The following is a 26,559-nucleotide window of genomic DNA, read 5'->3' as shown; positions in this document are numbered from 1 at the left end:
CAGGGCTTGCTGTTTTTATACATTCCTGAGTTCAGTGCTTGGTAGCAGTTCAGAGAGTTCGGTGGTTTGTTGTTTCTTTGGGTTTTGTGTTTTGTTTGTGGGGTTTGTTTTTAAACAAAATGGCATCACCTTCCCTATAACCTCCGCTGTGCCCCCCCGTGTTGGCAGTAATGCTCAATACACATGGTCATGGTGACAGGTCTTGGAGCAGTCAACCTCCGGCTCCGATTTATTTGCAGCAGTACTAAGAAAAGTGGGCTCTCCAGACTTAAACTGATAAAGAAAGTGTACAGTCCCGTTAGTGTTTGAAGCCAGGGAGGCTGTATGCGCTGAGGACGGTTGCTGCCCTGTTGCTCAGCTCTGTGTTTGCTCAGCCAAGCCTCAATGGGCAGATAGAGCAGCTGTGCTCCACCACATGCCCGGCTCCTGGGAAGCTGAGTGCTGGGACAGCCCTGGGACTGCTACTGCTCCTCTGCACCGTCACCTGCTCTGGGGAGAAAAATTACTGCAGCCCTTTGAGCCTAAGTGGAAGCTCTCATGCAGCCTGGCTTTCTTTTCCTAGGTAGCAGGTGATACTGGGTCACCTGCTTTTTGTAGGCACAGAAAGACTGTGCAAGCCTTTTACTGTCCTCTGCATAAAAGCCAAGATACAAGCAGCCATACAAAGCAGTCTGGCAGTACAGAGAAACAAGGGCTGTTTCCCTTTGGTTGGTTACCATATGACGCTATTAAGGTTAATTTAAAAAAAAAAAAATTAGCTTGTCACAGCCTCTCACCATGTGTCCATATTCTAAGACACATTGATCAAACCTTTTGATCGTTTTAAAATTGGTTGCCAGCTAAATAATCTCTGACACGGAAAAGCTTGTGTGCAAAGCTCAATCCTTGCAGTGTTTTACAGACTTAAGACAGACAATGCTGTGATGTGAGTTAAGCGGCTCAGCACATGTTAGTCCCTAGGGCATAATGAGTGCTGGCAGGACCATTTATTTTATATTTCTAGTTCACTGCTAATTATATAACCTAGAACTCATTCCCCCTCTTTTCTTCCCTTTTATTACTCATGTTTCTCCCCGTAACCTCTCACAATTCCTCCTCTTCAGTAAATGACTTTTTAATTTGCATTTTCATTGTAAAAAAAAACCAACCCAACCAACTTAAATCTAACATTGTAAAGACCTTTTCTTCAAAATAAATTATTTCAATTAGACCATTTCTGTAGCTACTGTATTTTAATGTACAATAGGAGATGCTTTCCTCATGTGGAAGAAGGGGAGTACCAATTATCGGAGTAAAAACAATGGTAAATAATTTAAAAATATATTAAAACAGAGCATATTTTTTGATACTAACCACACTGGTTTGTCTCATGCTCCCACCTATCTTCTGAAAGCTGCAGGTATTAAGATATTTTTAGAGTTAAAATTAAAAATGATAAAAATATGGGAAGGAATTCCTATTTTCACTGAGGCGGTTGCTGTGTGATTGGACACATGCTGGTACCAACTGCCATAGCTGCTATCCATTTGTAGCTTCCCCTTCTTTCCCTTCAGTCATTTTTAACAGCTGGTCTTTCATACAGTAGGACTTTGAGAGAGGCAGGCTGTGAAGAGTCCCATTTGGGCACAAATCTGCCTCTGTACGGAGCCAGCAGGCTGCAGGCTTGGGCCAGCCGTGAGGGCACAAGAGCAAGGTGACAGTGTCATGGAAAAGTCCAAACAGCCACAGAGCTGCTGACCTCTCCCTGCTGCTTTGGCATCATTCAGCCAGGGCAAGCAGAAAGGAACATGTCTGTCCTGCCCCGACAGCACAGCCTTCACTTCAAATACTAATACTAGTGCTGAGGGATCTGGTGGAGTTGTGAACGGTCAGCGTGGGCTTAGTGGTTGGACTGGATGATCTTCAAGGTCTTTTCCAACCGAGATCATTCTGTGATTCTGTAAAATCCAGCTGTAAACACATGGCAATATACATCTCAAAGGCAATTTACAGAAGCACAGAGGCACCAAAGTAAGAGTGTGAGCTCTACCTGCAGATTGTCACACATCTCCTGGCTGTAGGTCAGGCGCTGGATCTCTGTGGGAGAGCTGAGATACAAAGCTTGCCCTTCGTTAGTGAAACAAAAGGTCCTCGCTATCCTCATGTCTGTTACAGGCAAATAGTTGATGTCCAGCAGTGGGCGAAGGCTGGGCAAGCTGAAGAGAAGTAGGTACTGAGGTTAGTTACCAGCTGCCACACATCAGACACCTGCTCTGTGGCTGCATTTTAAACCAACATTTAAGTTTATGCTTTTCATAACTGCAATAAAGTGCAGCTCTAAGCTGAAAAATTCTGCCATAAACATGCTGCCTTCCCGTCATACTTCGTTTCCCTGCATGTAGAAGTTTCAGCTGCCTTGCCTTGATGACCTTCTGCCTGGATTCGGGCCATGCATGTGGCACAGTATGGCTGTGCCACATGGCTGGGCAGCTGCATGCGCCCCACAGACAAAGGCTCCAGCATCACCTTTTGCAGCCCTCCAGCTTTTGGTTTGCCATTTTGGATGGCACTTTCCAAAATCTAAACGGCTTGGCTGGGGAAAGGGGGTAAGGGAATCTGAGAGCACAACTATAGGGCTACTGCATGGTCAGCTCTCTGCCGGAGATGACAAGGAAGGAAAACTAGGTGCTCTGAGCGGAAAAATCTTCCAAAACGGCAAGAATGGGCTGTGCTGCTTCACACTGGACCAACAGTACCTTTCTATGCCTCACTTTCTCTATACTTGTCATAACTGAGCAAAATTACCAGGGCTTTATTTTTTGATAGTTAATTTTATGATAGTTAGAAATCATCAGCCATCAAATTGTCACAGGTGGGGGGATTACCAGGAAATAAAGGAGTTTGCTTGGCTGTGCCGCTGCCTTAACGCCCCGTGTGGAGACTGGCCAGGGTATGGCAGCAGGCAAGGCAGGGCATTAAATACTTCCCCCCCCCCCCCCCCCCCCCAACACAAGTGGAACGTGATGGCACCGTGCCACCTCTTTGCTTAGTTTTGCCACGAGATCAGTTAGATAAGTACCTCAGTGTCATGATGTGCCCATTGGCACAAAAGCACGCCAGACAGACGCTGTTACAGAGGGTGACCACATCTGCTCGCAATAAAAAGGACGTTTCGGTGATGTTGTGGACATAAAGACATGTTTGGGAAGGCAATGAGAAGACTTTGGCTTGTTTTTCTGAACAAATGACTGCAAATTGATGATCACCCATATCCTGGGAGGAAGAAGGGGAATGCATGACAAGTTTCCTTTTTCTTGTTTTTTCACCATCATCAGCACTGTGTGGGTCCCTCCATACTTCATATGGTGGATGTGTCAATGTCCCCATGCAGTCCAAGCACGCAAAGGTCAGCACAGCTCCTTTCAGGGTCAGAACTGTGCCTGCAAAACATAATATCCTCTCACTGGCACCATAGTTAAGCTTGTTGTCAGGACTCTGAACGAGTGCAGCATAGCTGCCATTCAGCTTTTGTAAATAAGAGCACACGGGTTGATCTAGCTAATGTGACAAGTCTTCCTCTCTCCGTTCTTTCTGACCGCAAAAGAAAGTGAACAAACAGGCTGCCAGTACTGAAAAGATCTCAGGCAGCCTATACCAAATAATCTATATAATACATGCTATTGAATACCATAAACACAGGCTGTTGTTTATCTCCACTTTATGCTAGTAGGGTAGTTATTCCCCAGCAGTGAAATTGCTCTCCTTAGTCTGGTGACCTTCCAGCATTGCTTTTCTAAACAAACTGGGGGTGAGAAACCTCTATTCCTGTGCATCCTCTGATTTTTGTCATCATTATTTTATTTTAAACATACTAAGCGCATACTGCCTCTCCTCAGACCTGACCTCTCTCAGCCCTCTGTTCTCACTGCTATACCATCTGTCACTCACTCAGCCAAGGATCTCTCCTGGTACATCAACCTGCCAACATTTTTGTTTCCTTTCCTGAACTCCCTTCTGCTTTTTTGCAGCTTTTCGATAGTAAGACAGCCAAACGGTTCACAGCACCCTAGATATAGGATTGCATCAAACCTGTACACAGGACTGTGATTTCACAATATGAAGGAACTCTGCTCATTTCCTTTTCCTCATGGGAAACGTGTAAATTTGCCCATGACACAAGGTAATCTTGGAAAATAACACAACCAGAGTGACTCAGTTCATCAAGCTGCATCTTTACCTGTGTGCCCTCTATGCAGTGAGTGACCGTTGCTTCATATATGTATCGAGAAAATCCTGCCCAAAAGGCCATACAAAATCATGCAGTTATTCCCCTTGTTGTACCAAGACAGATAATAAACAGGAAAAGAGCTGCACTCTTACCACTTGGCAACACCATGACCGGCTCTGACTGCCGTAAGTCGTCACTAGCAGGCAGATTAAGGGAGAGGATTAAGACCATACCGAGGCCCGTTCCAACCCAGAGACAGGGGGAGACAGCAGAGTCATTCTTTCGGGCAAAGGACTCCATGAAGTACAAAGCTGTGATTGCCTCCTTTGAGTCCCTGTCGATACTGGACACGCTGGAGCTTCGGGAACGGCTGAAGGAGTTTTCCCTATTTTCTGCGTAAATACATACAAGCAAACAGGCGTAAATTGGCAGTCCTAGAAAAGGCACAAGCCTGCAGCAAATGCAAACTCCCTGTAGAGTACAGAAAATACAGTTTTCCTAACCTGAGCAAACATTCTGATAGTAGCACAATACCAGCTTGCTGCCAGTGTATAAATAAGTGTGGAAAATGCTGTCAGACCTCAGTTAGATCTGCATTAGAAATGGCTGTTTCTTATGGAGATTAGTACAGACTAATTAGAATTTACAACAGTCTTAGCTCAAAGGACTTGTTCTAAATAGCATGAAATAATTTTAGGCCCATATGTTACCAATGCATTTAAAATTAATCCATGTATCTTACTGCTACAGGACATGAGGGGACACACCATTACCAGCTTCAGAGCACGTGTCCTTTGCTCTGTGCATGGCTCCATCAGTAGGACGTTCTAGCACCGAGTTCACAGCCACAGTTTATTGTCAAGCTATTGATAACTGCTGTCTGGGGAAAAGACACCCATTGGTAAACTGATCCCAGCATCAAAAACATCTCAGGGGAAATCAACTCTGGCTTCCCAGGGAGCGAAGTGAGAAACCTCCTCTGTGCCCTTGGCAACAGCTGTGTGGTGAGGGATCTTACCCCTGTACTCGGCACTGGTGAGGTCACTCCTCGATGACTGGGTTCAGTTTTGGGCCCCTCACCCCAAAAGGCCATTGAATGACTCGAGCGTGTCCAGAGAAGGGCAACGGAGCTGGTGCAGGGTCTGGAGCACAAGTCTGATGGGGAGCGGCTGAGGGAACTGGGGGGGTTTAGTCTGGAGAAGAGGAGGCTGAGGGGAGACCTCATGGCCCTCTACAACTCCCTGAAAGGAGGGTGCAGAGAGGGGGGATGAGTCTCTTGAACCAAGTAGTAAGCGACAGGACAAGAGGGAATGGCCTCAAGCTGCGCCAGGGCAGGGTCAGACTGGCTCTGAGGAAGTATTTCTTTGCAGAAGGGGTTGTTGGGCGTTGGAATGGGCTGCCCAGGGCAGGGGGGAGTCCCCATCCCTGGAGGGGTTGAAGAGTCGGGTTGACCCAGCACTGAGGGATCTGGTGGAGTTGGGAACGGTCAGGGTGAGGTTAATGGTTGGACTGGAGGAGCTTCAAGGTCTTTTCCAACCAAGATGATTCTGTGATCTTTCCGCCCAAGCGTTAGCAGGCAACAGCAAGAGCCAGCTGGAAACAGAGCCCTATTGTCCTTGCTGCAAATAGTAGGTATGGAGACGGTCTCTGAACTTTGCAGAGTGAAATAACAAGAAACAGGGTCTGACTGCTGTAGGGCAAGTGATCTCTGCTCTGCTTTGCCCAGTGCCAGGCAGGAAGCACAAAGCTGTGTGAAGGAGCTCCTGGCATTAGCAGGAGCTGCTGGTGGCAACACATTGGAGGCGATAAAGCTCACCGAGGCTAAAAAGTTACTGAAGAGTAAAGGACCCAGAGGGAAGAAAAGAGTAGGGCTGTCTGCTAGCACAGTCTCTGCAAAACAATTTCTGCCAGTGTTGCTATAAACCTGTAGTCAAAAATAGGGCTAGATCATTGGAAACCTCACATGCTCTTCTCCAACAATAACAACTAGAGGACTGGGAGGTTCTGGAGGTGGAATTGGACTATTGGAGATAAAAGGTGCTATTGGACCGGAGATAAAAGGCACACTTCTGAACCTACGACTATGAAGTAGATCCATGTCTAGTGTGAAATTATCCTTCTAACAGCTCAGGGGAGAGAACTGTGGAAATATCTAAAAAGAGGAATACTTTCTGCCATGGTTGAAGAATAAAATTAGAAAAGGACTTTCTCATGTACTGCAACTTAAAACTGGGCTAAGCCTCATACCGTATATATGGCTCCTGCTCCCCACCAGAAGCAGCAGTTTTGCTGGTGAATCTCTTCCTCGCACAACATATTGCAGCATTGTATTCCCCTACTCAGATGACTCAGTGTCAACTGCTGAAATCATCATCTTCACAGCAACTACCTGAGAAAGACTGGAGAGAACCATGGCAAAGCACTACTGGAACCACACTAAGCGTTACTACATATGCTACCTTAAAAGTTGGCACACAGGGATGGGGGCAGATTCTTCTGCTGCTTTTTCACACTTGGGCCAGCTTCTGTTCTTTGGGGGCATCCGTAACTTGTCGAACAGAAGCTTCACAGGATAGCCATCCCTGGTACTTCAGTCCCACTCTCACAGAAGAGTTAACTTACGCCTACTTGAACTTCCAAGCACTGCCCTCACCCCGTTTCACCTTCACGTAGGCACTGCTGTAGCTTTCTAGTTCTGGCTCTGTACTGCTAAGTGTATCTCCATAAAACTAGGATTGTTTATTTGTGTGCAAACACAGCTTCTAATACCTTGAGAATTAGTGTCTCCCATAACCCCAAGCACTTTGTACTTCTCCTGCAGTGGACTGGTTGGCCCAGCTCCTTCCTAAGCACAGTGACAGCTGCCAGCTAAAGAAGGGGAAGACAGCAATTTCATCAGGGCTCCACATATATATATATATATATTTAGTTATTTATTTTTCCCCCAACAGGTACCTAATTGTAAAAAAAAAATGTTATTATGTAATTAATTTTCCCTTTAACAGGTGTATTAATATCACAGTCACATAAAATTCAAATATGGTACTGCTCAAACTGAGAAAGATGTTGAAAGGACAAATGCAGCTAGTGTAGGCGACATACACGGAACTTAAAATATACGATGTGCCATTTGCATGTGTCATCAAGCTTTCTCCCTCCCTAAATTAACAAGAAATGTTCCTCACTCCTGTGCAGTACAGTTAACTAATACATCTTCACAGAACTGACACTAACAGATATAATCTTTGGGACACTTTTGGGAACATACTGTGCCATTTTCTGTTAAATACACTACTCAAACTGAAATTCTAAAGACCAGCACAACACATGTCAAAATTTGATGTCATTAAACACATCTGAACAGCAAACCAAAAACTACAAAAGGCTGCAACCACTGTGTGACTTTATGGGCTAACTCTAAAGCAAGGTAGAAATCTCTCCTCTTCCTAGATTTTGGGATCAAATTTAGTTTAGGCCTAATCCCTGGGACTCCTTTCTCAAAGAGATTATACCCCAAATTCTCCACTTAGAAACCACTCTGTTGTATCCTAGAGAAACATAAGAAATTTTAAAAACTCTTTGGGAAATTTTAAAAACTTGCCATATCCTTTTGTAGCATGATTGCTATGTTGTGAAACAATGTCCCATCTAAAAGTTGACCTGTACGAACACTGCCAATCTGTAGTAATCCTTAACCCAACCGCCATATTGTGGGTTTTCTATTTTCCTCTTCTTGCCCTGCATGATGGGTGTAGGGAGAATATCAGCTACATCTTTCTTCATGAGTCTGAAGCACTTCCAGGTACTCCCTGTAACCCAGGTCAAACAAAATTTATTTGGACTCCCTGCTTCAGTAAGGGGACAGGACATTCATATGTAAAAGCAGATACTTCTCTGGTCCTCAGTTCTCTTTCCCTCTTCTCCTCCTCCACAGAACATCCTGCTACATGACACTTTCCCATAAACGCGCTCCTGCCTCTACATTGCCTCCTGCTTTGAGGGAGTCCAGTATTCCCTTTTCTCCGAGAGGCACATATCCAACTCCCAGGATCCCTCTGCTCCCATCCAGCTGTCTGTCTCAGACAACCATGTCCTTTTTCCTCCTCTTCTTCTTGCCGACCTGGATTTTTTGGCTCTTCTTTCTTTCCAAATAGGTCTCCAGGCTGTTCCTGCAGCTAGCAACAGAAGAGCTGAGAGCACCATCAGAGTGGTCCAGTGTCCCCGAAAGCTAACGAGTGACTGCTGTTTGGGAGATGCTGTTAGACTATGAGCAGCTCTGAGCAGAAAAAGCATTATTATCTGCAGTCAGTGCATTTCAAAAAGCTGCATTCCATGGGTTAAGACAACACAATATAAACACCACTACTCCTCTAATGGTAGTCCCGCTTTCTTCAAGATGCTTTCATTCAGCCCTGTCCAATGCATGGTTTGGGTTAGTGACATGCAGATGGAAACTCGGGAACCAACTTTCTTCGTAACACTGCACTGTGTTAAATCCCAGCAACGAGCAGCAGCATACAAATAGAAGGCTTCTGTAAAGCTGCAAAACCTGTAACTTGCTACCCACCTCCCTGACAGAAACACAGAGGACACTTCAACTCACATGCTAGGATAAAAACGAAGCCAGTGTTTATGAGTCTTACCTTTGTTCATCCATGTGTGAGCAGTATAGTGAAGCTCGTCGTGTGAGAATGTACTGATTCCATGTAATTGCTGAAGCATTGCCCGTCTGGAAATGTAACCTACTGCCACAAAATCGCATGCATTGCAAAAGGACAAGAACAATTGAGCCAACTGTCATCATGACATTTATACGAAGCAGCCCTGAGCAGTTATTGTCCTAGCTCTTTCCTTGCATGACAGAGCTGTCCCGCTGCAGTGCACTGGTTTCTAGGAGAAGATTTAATTTTAGGGCTTGTTTTTTTTTCCTGAGAATTTAAAAGATAACTTGAGTAAATGATTCCATGTGCTTCAGCTGTTACCTTTACAGAGCAGATACTGCAGAGAGTTTTTAGCTTCCTTTTGTTCAGTGGAAATGAAACTGGAATTTCCTTACTTTCCCATGGAATTAGGAAAAAAAAAATAAAAATATGCCATCTTCAAGGGAATGTCCTGACTTCTCTATTCTCAGCTGCAGCAAGGGCTTTGTAAGGGTAACACATCCTCACCAATCACCTCTTCCAAGAAATTGTTGTCATGATTATTTTAGAATAGTTGAGTTAGCACTAACACAGAAGTATAATTTTCTTCCTGAGGTTAGAAATCATGAAAGTAAAAGTATCACTTGTTATGGGGAATGTAGAAAAATTACCAGTAACAAAGATCAACATTTTCACTGCAAATGTTTACATTCATTACTGAAGTTTTGCAAATGACTGTCAGTGTCTTGGATGCTATTTATAGGTCCTTTGCTGGTTTTAACATACTAATTGGTCTGCTTATAAAACCTACACGAAAATTGACCTTTTTTGATATGGAAACTGATATATTCTGGAATCAAAGATAAATGGTTTATATCCTCCTCGCTTGGAGATTTCTAAAAGCTTTAATCTCAAATATCAGACCTAACAGAAGCTAATGAAACTATTAAGACATTATGCCAGTTTAAGGATCATCATCTTCAAATTTTAAGAGAAATCTGTCACTTTCAAAATGATATAGTTAAGAAAGCATGCAAAGCGCTGAATGCCAGTGTAAACATACAGTAAAGGAATTATACTTCAAACATGAACTTGCACATGGTAACATCAGAGACACAGCGACCGAACCATATTACTGACGGCAATGCTTCAGCAACACAGAGGAGGAAGAGGCAGGAAGAAACGCTTCAGGGCTTTCACATAATTAAGAACGCTGCACGTTTACTTGGCTAAAAACATCTTCAAACACATTTTGAATAGCGCCACTCTAAAGCTGCATTCCACATAAAGCAATTCACTAGAAAGCAGCAGAAGTTGTCTTAAGCACAAACAATGCAATAATAGCTGGAATTTTACTGTGAGTGATTTCCTACTGGATCAACACAAGTAAGTTTCCCTAAAACTCTGTTGAAAAGTCTGTGACTATACTGCTTGCAGAGCATTCAAACGAGGGTGACTATGTCTGCACTTATACAGAACTCACAGTTGTGGGATGCTTGACCATCCCTGGAAAAAGCTCTGATACATATTGCCCTGAAGTTGCTACAGTTACAGAACTGTAACCTGAATGGCTTCATGGAATCGTACTGATACAAAGACTGATGTAAATGATAGCAAAAGAAAGGCCTGAAAGAGAAAATAGATTCAAGTCACCAGACTTGAATCTTTATTTTGATATTTCCAGAATATGGTAAAGTTCAGGCTTAGGTTTTAGTTCAACATGTTTTAAAACCAGAAGGGAGCTGTTAGAGTGGATCTTCATATTGCAAATGGAGTAGAAATAAGCATTTTTTATAGAAAGACAAATATGTGAGAGATCCTTACAGCTAATCTATCAAACTTCCATATTCATTTGTATGAATCACTTCCCTCAACTTACACAAACAAACTGTCTTCACATTCAGATCGCTAGGAGCTCAATTTTGATATAGGTTGTAATTTTGGACATTGTTTTTTTAATCAAAGGGATCACAATTCTGTAGAACTTAAATCCCAACCTAAAATATCCATCCTGCTGAAGTGTCTTTCATAACATTGATGGCTTGGAAAAAAATAGTATGTTGTATATCTTTCATATGTGAAAGTACTAAAGAATAAGGTGGAGACAAAAGGCATTATAGAAGAAAAACCTTGGATTCATTCAACAACAAAGTCAAAATAGTTAATGCTATAACAAAGCAAGCGAAAGCATTTTAAAGAACTCTTTTTACCCTCTGATAGATCCTATGCTTGTGTAACTCGAGTATAGTTAGAAAAGCTTTGCTTTAAAAAAAAACCCAACATGTGGAACAGCTATCATCACATAACTTGAACAATCTTAGAATATTCCTATACTCTTCCCTAGTTCTCTACACACAACAGCCCACCACCTAGTCCATTCTGTAACAGAAGTACCAGGAACCACCCGATAGTGTGTTCCACTTCCAAAAATGTTTCAAAAATGATTTCAGATGTAGAGAAACAGTTTATGTTGATCTGAAGCGATTGCTAGCAAGCACAAAAATGCTAAAGTTGAGAATGCAGTGCAAAACACACCCTCCAAATTCAACATGCCTGGAGCACAGTGTGAAATTAGCTTAACTTGGAATCAAATAATCATTTAAATTAAAACTGACTAGACATTCAGTGAATGTAAGAAGAACTAAATTTTCATTTACTTGATTGTTTTAAAAACAAGGAAAATTTGCAGATTCCTGAAAAAAAAAAGCTAGTGTATCCTAACATCCTAGTAGAACCTTACAGAAAATGTACTTCAAGGGAAAACCAAACATGAACTCTACCTAGCCCAACAGATTTGGAATTCAAGCACCAGCAGTTCACATGCACCCATGCAATGCTCTTCTCCATTTCTTCCCAGGCCCTTCCCTAGCCATCAGACATGCTCTTTCACAAGGGACCTCAGCCTTTGCAAAACCTCCCCCCACTGTTTTTGCCAGGGACATAAGGCATTGCAAGCTCTGTTATGACCAGATTTAGGCAGACACACACTTAAATGCCACTGAAACCTCTGAGGGAAACCAGTGGTTAGATCTGACAAAGATTATGATTCAGTCTAGATGATGACAGCTCCACTGGCCTTTTGCAGTCTAGTGACTGTAGCACCCAGCAGAAAACTGGAGGCTGTAAGCTGTAGGCACAAATCAGTCTAAGAGGACCAACTCCATCCACCCACACCCTATGCATCTGTGACCAGAAGGTCTAATGAGGAACAACATTCTTTGCGTCTCCCCTGGAAGCTGAGCCCCCAGTGGCTACGATGCTCAGCTGAGAGGCTAAGCCTAAGATTTCTGGCCCTTCTGGTCCTATTTTTTATTTACTGTGAACCTATTACAAAATATGATGACGTTCTGTGGAACTTGAACACCATTTCTAGAGTCTAGAAAGTGGGGGCCCTCTTGCCATTCAGAAATCTTTGAGTGTGCAGTGCCCATTAGACCTGAAGTGCTGTGATTTTGCTAAATAGAGGAAAAAAATTATTTCAATTTCCTAATAACTTATTTTTTATTTGAATAATGCTTTCCACAGTAAGGAACAGAATGTCTAGATATAGAAAAGGTCCTCTCTGCAACATTTTTAATTGCTTCTCTGCACAGACGAGAAATGTGATGACAAACTGAGCAGTTAGTGGAGACTATGGTTTACCCTAGTATCTCTAAGTTATTTCCTATTATACTATTCTTACCGTTACTAGTTACCATGGTGTAAAGTAACTTCAAATGCCAACAAAATTGAAATGATTTAAAAGCAGGACCAATGCCATAATCCCATCACTGAGAAATAAATAAAACAATTTCAAGCCAAGGGCTTTCCACCTGCTATGAAAGCCTAGCTGTGAAAAGCTGTAGCATGTAGGGCCCTCATGAAGTGTGGTCACATGACTGCTGTAACATGCCCAGAGGATCAGGTAAGCGTCAGTTTGGCTGGCTGCTTGGGGAACAAAGTTTAGCAGAATCATCTACTCTGCAGTAGGGAGAGGCATGGCAAAGAGAATGCGGTGGAGAGTATGAGCTGTTCTGAAAACCTGCCAGAGATGCAATAACCTCCTCAGAAAATCCATTTCTGTGGTAAACTACCCTTTTGATCATGATGAATCCCATATTGTCTCCCTGAAGTTATGCCTCTGCTTTGAGTAATTTATGTCCATTACATCCTCTCTTTTTCTCAGCAGACATGGACAGCGGATTATTCCCTTCCTTTCTGCAGTACCCTGCCATACATTTGAATCATTTTGTACTTTTTCTTCAGTATTTTTCTAGATCAAGCAACCAGGTTGATTCTCTATCATTGGAGGCCTAGGAACCACTACCTTTGAAAACTGCAGTGACCATCTCCTAGGCCACCATCACTTAGTTCACATCCACATGTGGGCTTCAGACTCAATAGACCCAAGAGAAAAAAAAAAAAAGAAAATTATAAAACCCAGAACTGTCCCTCTTCTGCCCGCACCTAACCACATGGGAAGGAAGCTTAATGGTCACATTCACTCATCTAGTGCAAAAAAAATCCAGTGTGCTACGTGTACAGCACAGCTGCAGACAGCACAACAGCGTGGCCATAACTGACAAGAGAAAAACTGATATAAATTGTATAGAAGTTATGTAGAAAATACTGCAACACACAGCATGACATCAGCTGGGCTTGGCTCCTTAGGATATGGACTTTTTATAAGATAACCACTCAGTATCGTATTTCCTGATTACAGCATACTGGATTTACGAGAGCAAAGGTCAGCCCTTCTCTATGGCTTCACACACATATTTACAGGCTAATATTGGTTAAGGTACAGATCAATCTTAAGACTTTGGAAACCATGATATAGAAATAATAAACCAAAGTAGCAGGCTGACACATGTACACAGAAGGTGACTGTAAAATTTGCTGAATCTAAAAAAACAAACCAAAAGCTTCAAAATACTCAGTGCTAGAACCTAAACCAAAATTCATCAGGAAAAAAATCTGGAAGTTTTTGCCAGGCTGGCTACAAGGCTTCTTATGGCCATAATACTTTCTCATAATTCATAAATACTAATTCATAAATACTTTTGAATAATAAAAGAAGTTTAAAGGATATAATATATATCAAATACTACCCATTTCCAAAAGAAATTGAACAAAATCACTCAAGAGACAAAATAATTTATTCCCCAAACAGTTTTAGTCATTCTATATGCAGATGTAAGAGAAAAACTTACTGGATCTATTAACATGGAAAATATATTGTCCTTGCCATAGATTTTTTGATAAGGTTATTAAATATTCTTGAGTGGTTCATTATGCCAGCTCACAGTGACATTTCAATTCAAGTGCTCTATTTCAAATTTTGACTACATACAATCAAAAGAGTTAATCCAAAAGCCGAAGTAAATGCTGAAACTGAATTATTTTAAAGCAAAGCTAAGGCAAATTCAAAGAAAAATCCAAAAAGCTAAAGCAAATTCACTCTGCTTTCTGCATTCTTAGAAAATTACAACACACAGCAAACTCTTGTTAGGACTCCTTGTTCAGAGGCAAGTTTGTAGCACTGAGACTTAAATGGCCTTTCTAGTCAAGGGTGATGAAGCTGGGCTAGTTAAAAACTACATAATGGAAAATAAAAACAATTTTTAAAAAGGACAGTATTCTATCACTGCTGGTGGGACTAAATAAATTTCCGAACACAACATTTCAAAGGAAAACTCCACTCCGTCTTCGCTTTCTTCCTAAGATGTGTGCTATAACCACATATGGACATACATATACAGAATTTACTGGTTTTGGTGTGAAGGCAGGCAAGGAGGGAAAAATGGGAGAGTCTGTCAGCACGAGCTCTTGATGGCAACTAGCAAGTCATGCACTAGAGAATGCAAACTGGCTCAAAAAAGCAGAATGTTTGAAAAAAGAAATAACCGAGAAGCATCAAATCTGAAAGACTTCTCAGAGTTGGTTCTAATTTATTAAAGCAAAGAGGACTGCGTGCCAGCATACGTATCTGTGCACACATCCATATACCCACCGGCTATACAAGTGTAACCACACTGAGTTCCCTCCCACAACGATTTTATTTTTATTTTTTTAACGTCACTGTTTTCTTTAATTCAGTGTTTTCTTTAATCTAAAATTACAATTAAAAAATCGACTGAAATACAGATTTGTTTCCCTATGCAGAAGGAGAGTAGATGTTTTGGGCCTATTCATCTACACTGAAATTCTTGATCAGGCTGGGCTCTCTGCTCTTCTAGATGGGAAAGGGGCTTTAATGGGTTTGACAGCTACGCAGTATTAGCTCTTAGACTGAGATCAACTGGTTTGGATCTTTGCAACAGGACAGGAGGTGAACCAGGTAGGGGAACACGTTTTCCTCAAAGAAGCTAAACAAAAGGTTAATATAATCCCCATTTTTATGTTTCTGTGAGGACATCTGAAGACAAAAAAGGGTGCTAGTGGAGTCCAAAGCTGGAACAGACAGACACGATCAGTGCAAATGGCTACTGCCTGCAAAGAAATCCACTAAGCTTGGAGACAAAACACATTCCCTTTCTACAGAATGTTATCATGGGACAGAATCTCTGAAAGGATTTTCTTGACTAAGAATAATTTGCATTCATGTGCAATTTTTATTGTTGTTGATATTTAAAAGCACAATGTTAACTTGATTTTTTTTAAAAAAAAAAAAAGTTTATAATCCGTGCTAGAAAACCTTCTCAAAGAAATATATTCACTAACTCCTAAAGTCTCAAAAACCCCTGGTTGAAAAGGACTAGAAGAAATTCAGATTTTAGCAGTTCAGCAATGGAATTTCCTAAATTTGTGATCTTGTTTACAATGCAATTAAATTCTATATTATTTCAAGGAAGAAACAGCTTAATCAAAAGGATGTGAAAACAAGATTGTTTAAAATCAATAATATGCTATTAAGAACTTGTAAAGTTCTAAAATTAGAGATAGAATATTGAGCAACTACAGAATTTTTGAATATAGTTATAGTGAGAATACTGCATTTATGAAACCAGAAGATACTACAGGACAACATGGAACATTTTAAAGAGCATAAATGGTATTTGAGAAGTGCTGTATTAAATGTCTGGCTATTTATTGACTAAAATATAGCCATAAAAAGTTATTTGATCTACACACTAGTGTTCTGGGTAAAAAAAGAAAACCAAAACAACCAAACAACATGACAGGCTTTGAAACTGAAATAGCAGTAATCTTTAGCTTGGAATAAAATCTACTTGAATTTAAAAAGAGCTTTTCAAGTTTTTCTGTGTTAGATGAGGATACTAGGGAAGGACATAGGTTTAAGCAGTAACAGTAACCATGCACGCATAGACACCACTCCTCTGCTACTCTTACTTGCCTTGTGATTTATTCTTCTATGAGTGTGGAAGAAATACCAGCACTTTATGAAACTGAACAGTTTGCAATATTTTGACCAGCAGGCAACAAGACGACACACCGTGCCCCCCCCTTCCATTTTCTTTCTCTGATGCATCATTGCAAAGAAGTTCTTAAAAATTACTTTTCTATATCAGGAATCCTTCTACACATGTAAAGATGTAAGACTCAGCAAAACCTTGACAATCAGCTAACAGGAATGAAGTCAGAAGAATTTATTGCATGAAAGTTGCTTGAAAATAGACTTGATGAAAATGCTGGAAATAGAGTTCCCATTGTACAGAAAGACCAGATTTAAGTAAGTAGGTTTTGAAATCCAGTGCTAGAGGAGAAAACTGATTTATTCTAATAGATATGATTAGTCACCAAGATCTATTACCTTTTTAATCAAATCAATTAAAGAGGTTGTAAAGATCAGGAACCAGAAGCATTATTTAAAAATAATCTCTCAGTGTTATCAGTGCTGCAGAGATAGGCTTAAGAAAAGGTAAGAACCATCTACCCCCACATGAAGACTTTTTTCTTAATGTATAAAAAACGCTTAACGCTACTGAGATAGCAACCTCTAATCAAAATTCTACTCAGGTAGAATAATAAAACCCTATCAAATACTAACCTGAAATACTACCTCTCTAGCAAGGACATAAAATATGTATCTTGATACATCGCATTAAAAAAAAAAATTATTGTGAATACATCTATTGTTTATTGCAGCATATACTCCTAAGCAGCCAATAAATTCTTAGCACAGAGAGGATTTTTTCGTTTATCTTGGAACAGCCCAACCAGAAGGTTTTGGTCAGACAGTTCCACATTTTGGAGAGAATGCTTCTTCTCAGTATGTACTTTCACAAACCTTTTAACTTCTCATCTTCCTTCTCCCTCACTCTCCTCCTTAATCCCAGCCCAAGAATCTTTCAAGGATCATACCACCTTCCACTGTATTATTTAGTATAAATCAAACCACTTGCCAAATCCATTGAGCAATTCGAGATGCGTGAAGAATGGTGGAATGTCAGCCATTCCAGACAGATCAGTTAGTAGAGCTAGAATTCAAAAGACTAATGCCACGCGCATCTAAAAAAAAAAGTTTAGACAAGTCAGACAGATGGCTTTGTTTTAATGAGAGAATATAAATAATCAGAAAATTATTTTAGTCTATAGACCTGCTGAAATGTGACTTGTACACAAATCCCCACACTCAAGGACAAACCAAAGCCATACTCCATCCTATTACATGTTAATATAAATTACTCTAAAGACAGTCATTTCACTGACCTTACCGATATCTGTAATACCATTTAAGTGACACCACGGATACTTTTAAATAGGGATTTTTTTAATGTCACTTACTTAAATTTACTCCACGTCCCTGAAAAGAAGTTAGATGATTATCTCTCTAAAGAGATATACTTTAATATTGAACTTCACAGGTATTACAATTAGTGATGAACAACAGAATGTGAATCTTTCAGGATACAGATATACAGAAAGCATCATCATTCCGTTGAAAATATCACTGTATTAATAAATGTTCTGGACACAAGCATCAGTGGGATCTTAGGGGGTTGTAGGTTCTGCCTGTCGGTGACCCTACTTATTCTGTGAGGATGGGAGGGAAAAAGAAAAGCAGCAGCATAAAAGAATTAGGTAGTACTGTGGGCTGGTTAAGTACAAGTAGTGCTCATATTGCAGCAGTATCTCCATTGAAGAATTCCAGAAGAGTCTGGTACTAAAGAGAATGAAGAGAACCACACAGCAATAGAAACTGCTGTGGCAGTGATCTATTTCCCACCACGAGCTATTATATGACAACGGTACTTACCATATTTGTGTGGTGCATAAAGAGAGGTGGATGAAAGGATTATGTTATGATCGTCATCAATAACTAATGTGCAGGAAGAATTGGTGATTACATAGATGAAAACCGCCCTTATTCACATGAATTTCTAAACACCTCAGAGCTCTGTAAATCTGCTTTAGTACAACGTTCACACAGGAGCCGTTAATTAATCCAAGTCAAAACTGAAATTTATAGTAGCTTCAGTATTTAAACAGGATTACTTCTTTTTATAAGTGATTGCTGAGGATTACACTTTGTCATATATGAATCCTACAATGCGATTTAACATTTTTGCTTTTCAGCCTATGACTTAATCTTTAAGAGTACAATGATATGGTAACATTCCCCTAAAGGAGAGATGGTTGGACGGTCACTGAAGAAACAACAGTATCAGTTGAAATGTCACTACTCTCCAAGTTTCTGACCCTGTTCCTCTGCAGAACGTTAATACTCGTCTAGTAAAGTCGGAAAAATAGATAACGTGGACATTTCTTATCAGCGTTATTGTAAAGGGAGTTGGATAATGTAACCCAATAGGGAAAGCTTTACAGAAAGCTAATGTTTCTGTACTTAGACAAAAATGAAAAACTTAAAGGATCTCTCTGCCACCAGTTCTGGTGTGTTAGCATCTGCTCGATGGGAGGTGACAACCAGGGACCTAATGACATAAGCTGGAAGATGGTAACACCTCCGGTGAGTGCAGCCGTTTTGCAGAGCGCCATGCTTTGCCCTGTGCCCCATGAATGAATGTAGGTAAATGCTGTTCTTAAGTAGAAGGAGCTGCTAGAGGACACTGCAACAGACTTCAGGATATCGGCTCCATTCCAGTCAGGAACATAATCTTGGAACCCTCTGTGCCAAATTAGGATATTTTCTTACAGGTTTCTCACCCACATAGACACCTTTTTTTTTTCTTTTTTCTGTTGTGTGTCCCCCACAGTAAGTACAAGAAAGGCCAATAAAGAATTTGCTAGTTTATGTTATCATAAAGAAAAAAAAAACATGAATCAAAGATTCTAGCAATTTGCCACTAGTAACAAAGTTATTTGCAATAATTTGCATTTAAAAATACAAAATTAGACAGTGCGAGTGATACAATTCCCCTTGCTTTGTCTCCATTAACAGTCAGCAAACTTAGGGAGTACTGGTTCCAGCTGTAAAGAACTGTGGTGCAGACACCTTTGCAGGTGGGCAGGTTAGGATACAAATGTTCCTTCAAGACAGAGTGCTAAGGTCATGGTGTTGTTGATTACCTATCACTTACAGCATCAGGGGGGTCAGGTCATGCTACAACCCAGACAGTCGCCACAGGGGATCATCATCTCTTAGGCACTTAGGAAATTATTATGCAACTTGTTTAAAATTATAACCTGGGTTTTTAAAAGACTTAATTTTTAAAGTTAATTATTTTAATAATAAAAATATCAAACTCTATAATTTCCATTGCTTAAATACTATTACAGTTTTTGCCTATTACTAAAATTGAACGCAACCAACACTACAGTCCTACCCATTTATTTTGATGCTATGCTTTTTCACCTTTTTGATAGACTACATCTTTTCTGTGCAGACAATACATGAATTCTATAGGAAGAATGGGGGGGAGCTGGAAGACAAGGATCAAGGACACCACCAGCAGAGTGGGAACACTATAAAGACCGAAGAAAAACATGTCAGCTCAATGCTTTTGCTTATACAATCTGCAGTGAAATAGTTGGCACTGCTGAAACTACAACGGGCTTATTCTAAGTTTTAAGCACAATGCATCGCCATGAGTGGCACAATTTGTATCTCTCATTTTCATTGAGTCGACGCTCAGATAGATCAAGATTTGAAGACTTTTTTTCAAGCATTAAAGCAAGAAAATTATTAGAAATATAAAAACTTGATTAGATTATGGGTTATAGTTTTACTGTAAAAGATGGACAGGGACTGTGCAATTTTATAAAAGTCTTCGGTGCCAATAAATATTATTTATTTATTTAAGCCTGAACTCACATTCTAAAAATATCTTACTCATTTTCAGACTTGGTAAGTAGAGACAATGAGAGTTTAAAATGTTAGTACTACTAGCTGTCACAATAATTGTACATAAGCTGCTATGAACAACTGCTCTTCCAGAACAAAGCACCGGATCCGTACAGGCGAGGGGACGGCTGTAAGAGTCGGGCGAGGTTCAGCAAATCACATCCCTAGGCAGCACAGAGCTCAGGAGCAGGCTTGTTAGTAACAACACGAACGCACACGCGTCGTTCTAATTCTAAACAGTCAGATGAAGACAGCAGTTCAGGGCGATGACTAGGACAAGGATCATGCTAAACTGATTTGTTTTCACACCCGTTGAGAATTTCACAAATACTTAACAAAATAGTCAATGCCACCCACCTTCTGTGGTGACCGGGAGAGAAATCTCCATGCAGGCTGCAGACTGCGCTTTTCTGAAGGGGGGCCTCCCAGGCCCTCGGCGGTTTGCTTTTGAGACATCAGCGCTGGAAAGTCGCTTTCCTGAACCGCAGCTCTGGGATGTTGGGCTTGTACAGTGACCATTCACGTGATCTGGAAAGCGAATCCAACAAGTGCTATGTAAAGTGCCAGCTCCCAAAATTCAGAGTGGAGGAGAGATGTATGGTCTGATATTTAAGAATGGGTTAAATCAATTCTCCTTATTTGTTTTACCAACTCAGCGTGTATATGTAAGAATAACACCATATATTTAAGGTACACTATAAAAAAAACCCAAAACCCAACCAAGGGACATGGAACTGGTACATGTCCTTACAGCTGCAGATCCCACAGCCTTTTGTTGACCTACGTGCTCCGGCAATTTATCAAGATAGTGCTGGTAACAGTGTCATCCCTGATGTTGTGTCTCCTAACAGACAGCAAATAAATTTGAACACTATCTTCCCTTTTTTGCTCCCAAAGAACTGCAAGTGTAATTTACTACAGGATAGAATTTAGAGCTAGACATCTTCCCTACCTGACTCAAAGCTTCATGAAACAGGCATATAACTGCTACTATTTGGAATAATTATAAAACTGGCCATAATATTGCTAAGTATTTTGCTCTTTATATACCACATAGTTTTATTTTATTGTTAAGGAAACTAATTGCTGAACAATTAATGTGTCTTCTAAAGGTATGAGGCTGAGTCCTTGGACCCCTACTAGATGCCACGGTCAATCAGCACAGCACATGCTGCTGTCTGATGGAGTGAGAAACAAACCATGGCTGCTTTAAACTCTGCCTACATTCCTCTGTCCTTCATCACTGGCAACAGGTCTTTAAACCACAACAATCCACTGATCACGGCTTCGATCAGAGTGGGTTGGACTGGACTATAAAACACTCATGCAATATTTTTCTTCCTCTCTTGTTGGTAACATGAGAAGAATTACTGAACACAATTTTCCCCTCAACATATGAAAGGATACATGCCTAGGTATAATTGAATTGGTTTTGGTCAGCAGGTAATTCATACTTATTAATTTAAGTAAACAGCTAGGAATAAGCATAGCAAAAATTCAGACTTACGCAAGCACACTGAATATTTCTATTCAAAACTACGGAAACGCAATACTACAGATAATATAGGACAAGCTTGGAGTTTCTGCCCTCATTTTAAATGTCAGGTTATATATCTAAGAAATAGATTAGTCTTTAAAATTCTGTTTGTATCACATTCAGTGAATTCTCTTTTGATTTTTACTGTATCCAAGGAAAAGATGAATATACCAAGATACATTTATTTCCTGTTTACCATACCATGATAGCTCCACTGTATATGATGAAAAGCTATTTCTATATTCAAATGATAAAACAGATTCTATGCTGAATACAGCATATAGTGTACTATTATATGCGGTCTTCCAATGTGTAAGTCATATCCCTTCCATGTGAAAGCAGTTCAGTCTTAAGGAACAAAACTGGAGAGAGTTGTTCAGAATTCTAGTTTAGAAAGCAATTTAGTATCTGTACTGCATAATGAGACTGCTCTGCAGGAGACACAACTTGCATGATTCTCATCATGTTTCTTAATACACAGCTATTAACTGAGCTAACAGCTGATATAAAAATGATGTGGATTAACTCATTCAATTTATAGTTAGGGAATTTTCCAAAATATGCTGGAACTATTAGTATATTTCAGTAGAAAGTCCTCTGAGATCAGGGGCTTTGTTCAAGGGCACAGGCTGACTGTTCAACCTCAGCATCATACACATCCTCATCCAGCTGCTTCCTTTCTTCTAATTTCAGTTTGTGTGAAGGAGTTTCAGCATGATATCTAATTATCTCCAGGGGGATCCTAGGAAGTGGTGAGGAACATAAGAGTAAAAAAAGAATCATATTCTATAGAAACATCAACAACATTGCGAGTCCCTTTCCCTGAGCATTGTACAGAATGGGCACAATTCATCTAAACCCCTAGTCACTCTGCCAAATGTTAAAAGAAATACTGCTGTGTTTCTCTTAGTATGCTTGCTTGTCTCAGTTACCTTCAAAGGCCCAAATTAAACAAAAACAATCAGTAGGATCTGGGCACCTAAATCCCTTTAGTCGTTTTGACAACGCCTTTCCGAATAAGCAAAGCCAGTTCCTAAAAAAAAAAAAAAAAGCAACCTCATCCTAGAAGCTGCAGGGATATCTCTTCAAGTACTGAAGTTGGTGAAATATTAGTGAGTGCTATAAAAATGAGCGGAAGAAGGATTTTAGTGATCAGCTACACATTTTTCTATATTTTAACACCGTTCTGTTCTTCTGATTAGGTGAGATTATTTTTTAAATGTATAAAAAAAGAAGCAATGCAGCTCTTCAAACCTTAGTAAAAACAAAAAGACGTTGTACAACAAGTAATATCATTACAGGAAGTATGACTGCAACTGTTTGCTGAGAAGCATCAAGCAGATAAAAATCACCGAAATCTATGAGAAAATCCCGTGTATTTAAAATTTGATTTCTCACGAATTATATAGCATAAGCTCGGTGACACAAAATGTTTCTAAAGAGAGTTTATGTGCAATTTAAGAAAGGGTTCCTTACCACGTTGCCTGAAAAAAATAAAGTGTGCAAGAAAAGTGGTAAGAAAAAAGCAATGTAGTTTCCTATAATGTACTAAGGGAGACATGAGAATACTCATGTTACCACCCTGTGCCAAAACGATTGCAACGATTTAGTAGCCCTCTGAGACCTGATCGCCCGAGCCTCGCTTGCCATGACAGATGTCTTCCAATCACTCCAAAGGACAGATAGCAGAGCCTTGTAAAAACTGGCTTTTTTTCGAGCTTTGTTAGATTTGTGAGAACAACATTTTAACTGTTTTTTTCTTGCTGGCTTACTGCTTTTGTCATGTGGTCACTGGTGTTTTCCTCATATCAGAAATACTGGTTGATACCGAGCACCACTTGATACTGGAAACATTGTCATTGGTACTTAAGAAGTGGTGCATGGATTGCTCTGTCCTGCTGACGCACTAACGCAACAGCTCTTAACTTTCTCTTCTTCTGGAGAAGGCAGAGAATAGTTGCCTGGGGAGAAAAGCACTGCGCAAAAAGCCTCCTTTCCTTTTCTACCCTTTTCCACCACTGCGTTTGCCATTGTCTGCTATCCCCAAGAGGTCAAGGGAATTTGCATTATACTCTCTCATGCTTCTAGACTCCAGCAAGCACCGGAGTTACACTCAGTTTCTGCATTCTGGCTCAGCAGAGCTTATCCCTTAAGCAGTCTGCAGGCTGTGGCAGGGCAGCAGCCTTTTTTCCCATTTGTGGACAGTGAACTAAATGGCCAGGCCTCAGTGTGTTCATTAATTTAAAAATTTAAGACTTATGCAAGCCACTGGAAGTAATCAGAGTAGATTACCCCATGCTACAATACATTAGTCCATTTAATACCGATTTAACTCCATTGATTTAATAAAACAGCTAGTAACACACTGTATCTAAGATTTATTAAAAGATGTAAAAGAGAAGTTCATGACATAAAATTCTCTGATGTTCTCCATATGCTGCTTCTACAGTGCAGGTCCTGGCTGTGTGCCTTTGTCTGGACTCATGGCGTTACCCACACAGATTAAAAATGTTTTTAGCTATCCCTGTTACCAAATGGTAGCACCATTCAGTGCAGCTTGCACCCCAAAAACTGCTTAAAAAAAATGGAAGGAAACCGTGCTGGATGGAAGGGCAATGTGTCACACAAAATACCAGTGAGATGATGAGATTAAAAGGAACTGAAGAAGTAACATTAGTTACTGTGAACTTGACGAAACTACTGAGACATACCTTATGAGAGTTGCAGTGTGCAAAAGACACCGGCAAGACTGCTGAAGAGCCTCAATCTATTTTATTTTTTTTTTAGGAGTATTACAGAGACAGGGAGCATATTCTATATACACATACTGATTTTAGTTTACACACACTAACATGCACATGTTACACAACCTGCCTTGTCATACAACTGTTTTAAACTACTTGGTGACCTCCGCTAAAACGAAAACGACCCAAGGATTCACCAGTGAAAAGCTGGACCCTGGTTAAAACCAAATGTATTGAAAATGTAAGAAAGGAGAAACATGCATTTGCAGTTGCTGCCCAGCAAGTTGTGTTACACTAGACATAACAAATAAAAAATGCCCAAACCACCAACCATTGTTTTCAGTTCTAAAAAAAGGGATAAATTCACACACAAAACCTAGCTGAAAACCAGTTCTTACTAATGATCTGAGAGAGACTGAGAACAAAGGAATCTAAATAAGCATTATAACATCTTCCTAAATTGTAAGGAAGTAATCAATAAAAGAGCAGGAGGACCAGAGAGAGATGCTTTTACATGGAGCAGAAAGAACCTGAAAAAATGAGTCCCAGAGAATCTCCTCAACAAATGTTGAGGAATACAATCTCTGCTGCTAAAGGGAGGAAAAGTCCATCTGTTTCCACTGAGGGACTTTTGTGTATTATCAATAAATTAGATTTTGGGTAATAATTATCGGTGTGACTAACGTTATTTCTTTACACACTAAAGGGACAGAGATTTAAATGAAGAAAAAAAAAAATAGTGTTCTTATAACTTTACAAATGGTTGAAAGAACAGTCCCAGATTTACATGTAAAATAACTAAAATTTGTGCAAAAGTAGTGTGATCATTCATTAGTGAGAATACAGACTGACACCATAAGCTTTTAACAAATTATTCTTAAAATAAAACCCATTACAAAGTCAGGATCACAACTTTCTCTTGGTGCAGTTCTGTCAATCAGGCAGAAGAGGAGGTGTGAGCCCTAGCAGAAGAGGTTAGTGGAGATGTACTGTCAGCTAAAGTGTGTAATTACCGTTGTGTCTTCATCGGTTTTGAAGAGGAAGGACGAATTGCCCTCTTGACCTACTGCTAGGACATCTAGGTCTGCACTAAGAGTATAACATGTTGTCGTCGTAATATACTGCCTATGTAATATAATGGTGTTCTTATTATGGTAGTGAGCTCCCATCATGTGCTTGATCCTACATATCATAGTTCTTTTGAAAGCAGGGTGAACAGATTTATTTTGCAGAAAAATAAAATACTGTGACATGATTGAAAAGGTTAAGTGTGTTATCACCGGCAGAGCTTCTTTTCAAACTAGTACTTTTGCCTGCAATTATGAATAATGATGCCAAAATACAAAATAAACAATATCCAAATGAAGAATGCTACGGATATGTTACCATATATCGTAACATCACCCCTACATTATCATATCTGAAAACTCAAACCTGTGAATGCAAATCTAAAAATAAGTCTCACTGTTCCCTGAGAACAGTGGGAAAATTTCGGATTACTTGGATCTAACTCAGATTCTTCTGCTGCATTTCCAGTGATCATGTAACACCACGCTACTGAATTGACTGTCTCAAGAAGTGGGTCTTGACAGAATAACGTAACATAAATTGTTGCTATGCTTTGTGCAACAAACAGGAAAACAGAGATAGAAAACTTGATTTAATCCTGAAGCATAAGGATGAAACATGATGCACAGAGGACAACACTGAAACATGCAAATAGAGGGGACGAAACACAAGACCACCTAGAATATCAACAATTAGTCCTCATCACCCATTATTAGTAGCATTGCACCTGCATTTTCAAGATGGAAAAATCTGGGGTTAATTCTCTGCTTTTGAAAATGAAAAATTCTCCAAGGAGGTTGGCCTGGAAACATCTTTTCAGCCTGAACATGACAAAAATAAAGCACGACACGTATGAGCTGGAGACTTTATAAACAAAACTCCACCTTTCCCTCCAAAATGAATGAACAAAATATAATTACAACAGAAGTGTTCGTAGTCTATTCTAACCAGATTCTTCCAGAGATTCTTCCCCTGATTTTTCCAAAAATTGCTGGTTTTACCTCGAGGTAAGAATGGATGAAATAACTGAGCTAACACCACTCCATAGATGCTAACCTATAAATAATTTGCTTGCAAAGACTCAACAGAAAAAGGCACAGATATGGTCAAATAAGGCA

General features: G+C 40.1%; 1 protein-coding gene across 3 annotated transcripts in view; it reads right to left on the bottom strand.

The window, feature by feature from the left end:
• Positions 1 to 26,559, bottom strand: part of STXBP5L (syntaxin binding protein 5 like) — a 223,126-nt gene that overhangs the window by 7,018 nt on the left and 189,549 nt on the right. For all 3 annotated transcript variants that reach the window (XM_026849275.1, XM_026849282.1, XM_026849292.1), the window contains 4 exons: positions 20,450 to 20,620; positions 4,360 to 4,599; positions 3,059 to 3,419; positions 2,030 to 2,195 (listed from right to left, as the gene is read on the bottom strand). In XM_026849275.1, the coding sequence (XP_026705076.1) occupies positions 2,030 to 2,195; positions 3,059 to 3,419; positions 4,360 to 4,599; positions 20,450 to 20,620 (938 nt within the window). The remainder of the gene's footprint in view (positions 1 to 2,029; positions 2,196 to 3,058; positions 3,420 to 4,359; positions 4,600 to 20,449; positions 20,621 to 26,559) is intronic.

This window comes from Athene cunicularia (assembly GCF_003259725.1).
Source record: "Athene cunicularia isolate RWA chromosome 1 unlocalized genomic scaffold, athCun1 chr1_part1, whole genome shotgun sequence".
NCBI classification, from domain to species: domain Eukaryota; kingdom Metazoa; phylum Chordata; class Aves; order Strigiformes; family Strigidae; genus Athene; species Athene cunicularia.
This window is presented reverse-complemented; position numbering and strand designations above follow the sequence as displayed.